Source organism: Micropterus dolomieu, linkage group LG23 (assembly GCF_021292245.1).
Source record: "Micropterus dolomieu isolate WLL.071019.BEF.003 ecotype Adirondacks linkage group LG23, ASM2129224v1, whole genome shotgun sequence".
In the NCBI taxonomy this organism is placed as follows: domain Eukaryota; kingdom Metazoa; phylum Chordata; class Actinopteri; order Centrarchiformes; family Centrarchidae; genus Micropterus; species Micropterus dolomieu.
In genome coordinates, this window is record NC_060172.1 from 1,418,648 (window position 1) to 1,427,560 (window position 8,913).

Consider the following 8,913-nt stretch of genomic DNA (forward strand, 5'->3'; position numbering starts at 1 on the left):
GTCTGCGACGCAAATACACACAGGAAGCCGCTGAGTCGACACAGGAAGCTGCTCTCCCACCTCGCCCCGTACCTGCAACACAAAGATGTGAAATTTCATGTTAATGCAGTGTTTTTAAATCATTTGATCATTACAGATCAAAATGGTCAAAAAAATGGTGAAACAGCGGTTCAGTCTCACTATAGCTACATTTACCAGATACTAAACAGACCTTGTGTTTAGATAATTTTGTCAGCTGCTTTTTCAAAGATGAACTTTATATTTGAGAAGAAAAAAGTATAATTTTTATTTTTAATTTCTAGCCTGTCTGATTTTTATTTCGCCACATTAGATCTCAGCTGTTAATTTGGTGGGTACACTGTTATCACAAGGTCCAGGTTGTATTTATTGTTTTTAAATGACACTGGTTATTATTCTGCATAAGCTAATATTATCTATTGTAGTATCTTAGTGACGCATGTGATTCAGAAAAAGATGTTACATACTTAAATATATAAATAACTTTTGGTAACCTCTAAACTCCCCAGCGTCCCTCTGATTCGGTTTTTGTACCTCCAGAAGCTGCCGAACGTCCAGGCATCCACCGCCGCCAACCAGCCGCTCCACACTCCCATCAGGCCGTTCACCAGGGCAAGTAGACCAATCAGCAGCTTGGGTGGTGTCACTGAGCTGGCGGGGGAAAAGAAGACAGACAGGACGACCAGGCTGTTGCTGACCAATGACAGCGCTGCGATGAGCCACACCCCTCCACGGATCAACCAGCTGCCGAGCAGATGGAGGCAGGGGCGGAACGGGCCTGGAGGATAATCATATATCAGCATGAACATTACTATGATGTTTTTAAAATAAAGTATGTAAATATATTTAAAGTATTACATGTAAAAGGTGCTGAAGTACACTGACAGTTTGACACTGCATCCTTTAGTATTTAACCTTTGAGGTGTTAACCTGCCAGCAGTGTTTTCACCTGTAGCTGTTTTAATTTTACCTGGTGCTGGGCTGCAGTGGACAGAGTGCTGAAGTTTGGGCTCATCTTCAAAGTCCACCAGAAAATCATTCCAGTCCGGATCGACTGCAGAGACAGCAAGAAGAGTAATACATCAGTTTTTAAAGACTTAAAATACAATTTTACTGACAGGCCTTTAGTTTTATGTCGGTATTTAGCAGAAAGAACAGCAGCAGTTTGTGCAAAGCAATGAGCTGCGTCGGGTCTTCCTCTACCAACAGTTTCATCTGTTGAGATCATGAGCAGTTTAAGCCACCAGACAGAGAAAAATTCACCTGCAGCTGCTGACAGAAATACTTGCTTATCAGTTTCAGATATGCGGTAACCTCTGGGTCTGAAAAGTGAAGCCAAGAGCCTTAAACCTGAATTCTCTCTAGCAGCCAGCAGGGGGCGACTCCACCGGCTGCAGAAAGAAGTGTGATTGTATAGAAGTCTATGAGAAAATGTTTCTACTTGTCAGCTGATTTATTCCCTCAGTAAACACTTTCCTGATGAGTTTATGGTCTCAGTCTCTAGTTTCAAGTCTTCTTCAACACAGCATGATGTTCATTTAGTAAATTATGGTCCCATTTAGAGGAACAGAGACCAGGAAGCAGGGGAGGCTTTAGGGCGGGGCTACAAGCTGATTGACAAGGCAACCAGTCAATCAGGGTAGAGGCGACTGGTATCGACTGCATGTGTACATTTGACCAGCGCCATTGAAAAAGCTTATCACTTATCGTAAGTACATTTTGTCAATTTTGTATTAAGCCTGTTTTTCGCTGGCCAAAGTTATCAACCCTGAATTTTGGATGCAGCTTGCTAACCAAGCTAGCTAGCGCCACCCTCTTGTCCAAATACGGTCACATCTGGTTCCTAAAAACAAGATGGCGACGGCTAAAATGCCAAACTCGAGGCTTCAGAACAGCAGTCCCCAAACCAGTGGGTTTCTTTTATTTAATTTCTAATGTCTTTCCTCTAGCGCTACCCTCGGGACACACTTTACATGAGCTTGACAGAAGAACTGGTTGGAAATATTACCTGAAAATAAAATGTTACGGTGACATCATGAACATTTTTCATTGGACCAAACTGGATAATCAAACTTTGAAGCCGTTTCTATTTTTAAATTAATATGTTTGTCCACTGACGGTAAAGAGGTGGATAATTCCGGGTACTCGCACCAGTAAATTGAGCTCCTGTATCGCTTCACTTGGTGTGGTTCCTGAGGGCTGCCCTTGTGTTTACACTGGAAACAACAGAGGCAACGACGGTGACCACTCGGTGTCTAACAGTACTTGTTTTAGATGTGATTGTGTGTGTTTGGTGTCACCTTGGCTGGAGAGGACAGATGTTTCTTTCCCATGAGAGTCTACTGCCTCCTCTCTCTCCCAGGATAACCCTCCTCCTCCTCTTCCTCCTCCTCCTCCTCTCCTGTCACAGGAGACGAAGGCACAGCACTGGAAAGCATAAGGAAGCTCCATCACCCTGGTTATGGAAGAAGTAGTCAGATATTTTACTTAAGTAAAAAAGCAACAAATGTACTTAAAGCACCAAAAGTAAATTATGCAGCATGGCCAAGAATAATATATAGCGATATAATATATATAAATAATGAGCTCATGATATGCTCTGTATTTGTATAGCGCCTTTCCGACAACTCAGCAAAGCATTTTCACACTACATTCATTCACTAAGCCTAAGTGCTCAAACAGAAACTAACATTCTCACACTGGTGGAACAGCCACCAGAGGTAATTCAGGGTTCAGGGGACACTTCAACATGCAGCCTGGAGGAGCTGGGGATTGAACCACCGACCTTCTGATTAACTGGCAACCCTCTCTCCCCCCTCAGCCGCCCTCCACATACAACTACCCACGTAGGGGTTAGGGGTTAGTGAATGACTGGTGATTTCAGACACAGCCTTTGTGTGTTTACCTGACTCTGGGCAGGTCCTCTTGGGGTATTAACTCCATCAGCTGTGTGTTTCCAGCCAATCGCAGGTGAGTTAAACTCTGCAGACCAATCCGAGGCAGAGACGACAGCTGATTGGACGACAGGTCACTGCAAGAGGAATATGAACAGAGATTTATAACATTTTGTCAATTACATGTTACTCAGGACTTCCCATAACATAATCATAGTAGTGGAAAGAACATTTACTCAAGTAGTATTTTAAGGCATTTAAACTTTATTTAGCATTCATAGTTTTTCCTACTTCATAGAAACAAGTAAGTCCAAAAAATAAATGAAAGATTTGTGTATCAGAGCTTTTTTTTTTTTTCCTCTTTCTTTCCCCTCCCTATTCATATATCACCCCTCAGATTCATCTGTAGACCCTTTGGAGGGGCCCGACCCCTAGGTTGGGAACCCCTGGACTAAACAAGCTAACTGTATATTAGGAAGTTAAAACAAGCTACCTATATATAAAGTTAAAACTAACTAATTGTATGTAAAGACGTTAATCCTGGCTAATTGTATATAGACTATTTAAAACTGTTTACAAAGTAGTTCAATCTAGTTAACTGTATAAACATGTTTCAAACTAGCTAACTGTCTCAGTTTAAACTAGTTAAATGTATACTGTTATAAAAAAGTTAAAACCTAAAACTAGCTAACTGTATAAAGTAATGCTAAGATGCTAATTCTCCAGATATTGAACATTTCCCACACATTATTTCTGACAGTTCAAGGCAGTTTAAGCTTTATTTTCTAACTCCTGCATGCGTGCACATCTCACAATGATGTCTATGTTCATGGGCAAATATCTATTTGAAAAGATGCCAGATAATCCCTGAATTCACCTGTTTTTGTCTCTTCGGGGATTCAACCTCCAATCAGATAAAAACCTGAGCAAGACATTTTGTTTGTGTCTTTCTTCAGACTTATTTAGCAGATCTGAGGTCAGTCTGGGTGTTTTCAATCAGAGCAAACATCAAAAAAGCTCTTTTCACACTTTTGTGATGATGGGGTTATGTTATGGTCAGGAAGTCTTGGTTACTCACAGTTTGGTCAGAGCAGGCAGAGCAGAGAAAGAGTTTGGCTTCACTGATGACAACCTGTTCCACGATAAGTCACTACAGAGAGAGACAGAGGGGCAGTGAGGGAATTGAACCAGCAGCCTTCTGTGCACGTATTTCTTTAATCTCCCTGTGGCCTCTGGGTGCTGATTTGACATTCTGCTGTTGGGTAGGCATGTTGGTTTGGATTAAAGCAAAATCACCACGGGTTCTCATTTAACAACCAGTCTTTGTTTCTAATCCCAGGATGAAAGAAAGTGAGTGTATAATACTCTTATTTCTATAATATGATAATAACATAAGTCATAATGTTCAGAAAGTAATGACAGAAAGTGTTGGGAGTAAAACATTCATGCATACTTTACTTGTTAATTATATTTTAATATTGTGGTCACGTCCAATGCTTTTTATTTAAAAGGCAGGTTAATTGTTATTATGAAGCTATAATCCACCTAAATCATATCTTTTGTATCCATTTATACATTTAATTGTCAACATCACTTTGCAGATTCAGATTATTAATAAAATAATAACAAAATATAATCAGAAAATACATATTTTTATAGCATTTTAACGAAGCAGCAGTATATAAAGCCATGAACTCCACCTTCACCAGCTGCAACATTAAAGTGATTAACACATTAACGCATCAATAATTAAAATGAATTATTTATATATACCTTCATCTATAATAATATAAAATAATGGATTTGCTGATTATATTTTGCAGTGATTTAGCAAGAAAAGGTTTGAATTTACAGCCACACAACAGCTGATGAATAATTTGGGCTGTTTAGATGTCACACATGACAGTAAAATGTTGAGGTACTTGTAGTTTAGTTGAGTATTTTATTCATTTTATGCTGCTTTCTACTTTTTCCACCTCTACATTTATCTGACAGCTTTACTTAGCAGGGTCAGATAATTAGAGTAATACAAAATATAAATCAACTAATAAATTAATAATATTATAGATTATAGATGAAGCAGCAGTATATAAAGTAATTTAAAGTAACTCCACCTTTACCAGCTGCAACATTAAAGTTATGAAAACATTAATGCATCAATAATAATCCAGTGATATAACATATATTATTCTTGGCCATTCTGCATAATGATTACTTTTACTTTTGCTACTTTAAGTATATTTTATTTCTAATACTTTTGCTTGTAACAGAGTATTTCTACAGTTTGGTCCTGCTACTTTTACTTAAGTAAAAAATAATCTGAGTACTGGTTCCCCTGCAGGGTATCAGTCGTAGTATTTCTGTGTAGATTCCTGACTTTGAGCCAAACTATGGCATCATACCTGTCCCATCAACTGCCAGACCACCTGGATTTGTGTGTGTTTCCATTTGGAAGTATTTAAAGGGGGCATCTTCGGATCGCTGCTCAGGATCGCCAGCCTAATTAAACCTGCAGACTCAGAGTGTGTGTGTGTAGGTGTGTACTTACAGAGAGCGTAGTGACATCAGACCGTGAAAGATGTTCTCCTCCAGTTCTTCTATCTCGTTATGGTGCAGCTCACTAAAACACACACACACACACACACACAAACACACACACACACACACACACACACACACACACACACACGCGCGCATTAGCTCTGATATTTCCATTACGTCACTTTTATCAATCTGTTTTAGAGCAAAGACAGTTTTTTTTCTGAGTGATCGGATTGGTTAAACACAGACTTCAACTGTGCTAATTATTCCCACAATGCACAGCTGGCTGTACTTTATTGGTTGCTATTGTAGCTGTTTGGAACACTGTGTGTTAGAGGCTTTACAGGTCCAAAAATTAATATACCTAAAAAAAAGGACCTGTGATTGAGAAAGTGTCAAATGAAAACCTTAAAAAATTTAAATGACAATAAAACTTACATCTTCTGAACGCTCTCACAGCCGGAGAAGCTGGGAAGAGTCTGGATCTGATTATAGGAGAGATCCCTGCAGAGAGACAGTTTCAGTTGTCATCAAAGTCCAAAACACACTGAACGCATCACAGCGCATAAGTCAACAGGAGCTCACAGCATTGGAAGAGCAACATATTCAAGATATATGCAAGATATTCAGATATTAGATATTTTTCTACTCGGCAGCACGGATCTAGGGATGACGATGTCGGTCAGTCCACCACTTTGGTACAGACGAAAATATCTACCTTTATAATATCTCTAACAAACTATTTGATGGACTACCATGAAATTTTGTCCCGACATTCATGGACCCCAGAGGACAGGGCAGGGCAATAAAACAATGATTATGATATGATTATTATCATAATAAAACTTTCCTTAATAACAATACAACAAATTTTTAATAAATGTTCAATAAAGGTTTGATTTAATTCATTCAAATTACAAACTAATTAGCACTTTTTCTATTAAGATATTTATTTTGTTGAGGAAAAGGGACTGAAATAAAGATTTTACTTCTTTTTACTTGTGTATATATCTGTTGAAAAAAAGATTTTATCATAACAGTTCTGAATGTTCTGCCTCAGATTTGTGAAGTGATCCACTGTTTGGCATCGAGTGTTTGTTCTGACCATAAAGTTTAAAACCACAATTAACCATCTGGTTTCTTCAACTTCCACTCAGGAGCAAAAATCAGCCTTTAAACTCAAAAAGAAAAAAATATTTGACATTTATTGTGATAAATTATATGAATGTTTTAGTCTTGATGACATTTTTGGCCCTGTTGCCCAGCCATACCAGAGAATGAAATCTAATGACTTCTCATGATTTTTCACCTAGCACAACTCTACTGAAAATATAAACCCTAAACACTAGAGTTTCATCAGTTTCACCCTGCCTGACAAGTACTTATTTACTTATTTTACCGCCGTCTCCAAATGCTAAGTCAGTGTGTTTTATTCCCGATGAGCGCATTGTGGTAGTTAAATATAAGCTAATATTTGGAGGCGCCACATTGAGAAACACTCAACTTTCTGGACAAATGTCCCAAGGGATCACAGAAGAGTGATGCTAGAATGCAGAGTTTGACTGCATCTTACACTCAGAGCCTTATTGCCCTGCCGCGGTCAAGAGACTAAACCTAACCCTATTTTTTACGACATTCATTTGCATTTGTTTAAAGATTTGTCATCGCAAAAGCTAAAAAAAATAAAGTCATGCGGCTGAAAATGTCAGGCCTGTCTACATTTCCTGGCTTGAAAATGTGGTCAAGTTGAATTTGTAATCGAATAGCCCTGCTGTAAACTCTCACTGCCACCACTTAATTAACCAAAGGGTAAGACGGTTCTTCCTGGGATGACCATGGACGATGACTGGCGGTCTCGCCTACCTAGCAAGTTGTCACATCTCCGAAAACACCAAAACTAATTCTCAAATCTCCATTATTTTGATAAATTGACCACATATTCTAAATGGTTAATTTCCCACCTGAAAACATCTCAATAGCAGCTGTACAATGACAATGACAGTTGTGGATTTGAGAGAGCACCTGGGTGACTGAAGAGTGTTTTAGACTTTATGCTTAATGTGAGGCTGTTATTGTTGAGTGAGTTTTGATTTGAACTCACAGCAGCTGAAGGTTTGGAAGCTGCTCACACACTGAACTGGGCAGAGAGGTGATCTGAGCTCCTGTGATAGTCCTGCACATGCAAAGACAAAAGAAAAGTGTTAAATTTGTTAATTTAGGTCCGAGGGTTGGGGGGCCTAAACCTAGGCAGAGTCAGGGTCCAGGGTGATTCATTATAGTGTGTTCAGGTGCATCAAAGGTGTAAGACACTGCAACTGCAACAGGACTAGCTTGATATGTTCAGAAAAGCAATGAGGAATACGAATTGCACTATGACGAGTTCAGGATGTATTGAAAGGTGCATTTAAGCTATATTATGGTGTGTTTAGGAACATTTCATAAGCATTATGGTGTGTTCAGGTGATTTAATGGCATTATGGTGGACTGTGTGTCAGACCTGTTGCAACAAAATAAGTGACAAAAAAGTCTGATGTTAAAGGATGTTACAGTTTAATGTCCTGCTGAGACAGAACGTTGAAGCGTCCCAGTAACACTGGGAGGGTTGATTTAAAAGTCGAGAGTTGAAGAATGTGTGACGGTTTGTTTGGTTGGACTTTTTATTTCCACCTACTGGTTCAGTGTGAGGTTACTGCTGAACACACACTGCTTTCAGGATTGGGTTTAAACGGAAAAATACAAGAAAATAAACATTGTGAAGGTGTTTATTATGACATGGAAAAGTGGGTCACAACAAGGAGAAAAAGGGGGTTTTAATTTCAGGCCGCGCTGCAGAAAAATCAAGTTACAGTCTGTCGAATAGAATAATAACTGCACAATATTAATAACAGCAGTTTGATTTGAGGTTTAGCTCTCAAAACACACAGTGATGTCGGCTACAACAGCAAACACACTCAGATATGAAACATTCCTCTATGTGTGAGTGTGAGTGTGTCTTACAGGCTTTCCAGGCTCTTGGTTCCCGTCAAATCTGGAAACTCGGTGAGATCTGCTGCTCCATTCAGAGAGCTGAGAAACAGACGGAGAGGTTTTGTTTTATTTGAAGCAGCAAAAAGCAGAGAAATATTGTCCCCGTCCATTGAGTTTGTGCAAACATTGACTGTGTGTTTCATACAGTGTGCGTAGCTCTGGTAGGTTCTGAAAGGCAGAACGTCCAACAGACTGGATCGGGTTGTCGTAGAAAAATCTATGACACACATTCAGACACAGAGAGTCATCATCAGTTCAATAACACGTGGCAACATATTAAGCAAAAGACTAAAGAGTTCAGTCATTCATTGTTTGCAAATTTATCTTATTTTCAGGTTTAATGTGAAAAGTTGGCGTGTTCATGTGTTTTTAAATTGGAATGTGGAAACAATATGGATGCTACTACAAAGTTGTGTTGGACTGTCATTGTCAT

At 39.1% G+C, this 8,913-nt stretch overlaps 1 protein-coding gene across 1 annotated transcript in view; it reads right to left on the reverse strand.

Annotated features, from left to right (window-relative positions):
• Positions 1-8,913, reverse strand: part of LOC123962961 (leucine-rich repeat-containing G-protein coupled receptor 5-like) — a 51,995-nt gene that overhangs the window by 2,379 nt on the left and 40,703 nt on the right. The window contains exons 12-19 of the mRNA XM_046039463.1: positions 7,555-7,626; positions 5,892-5,957; positions 5,461-5,532; positions 3,991-4,062; positions 2,924-3,049; positions 2,319-2,473; positions 989-1,072; positions 553-796 (exon numbers count right to left, since the gene is read on the reverse strand). Of these exons, the coding sequence (XP_045895419.1) occupies positions 553-796; positions 989-1,072; positions 2,319-2,473; positions 2,924-3,049; positions 3,991-4,062; positions 5,461-5,532; positions 5,892-5,957; positions 7,555-7,626 (891 nt within the window). The remainder of the gene's footprint in view (positions 1-552; positions 797-988; positions 1,073-2,318; positions 2,474-2,923; positions 3,050-3,990; positions 4,063-5,460; positions 5,533-5,891; positions 5,958-7,554; positions 7,627-8,913) is intronic.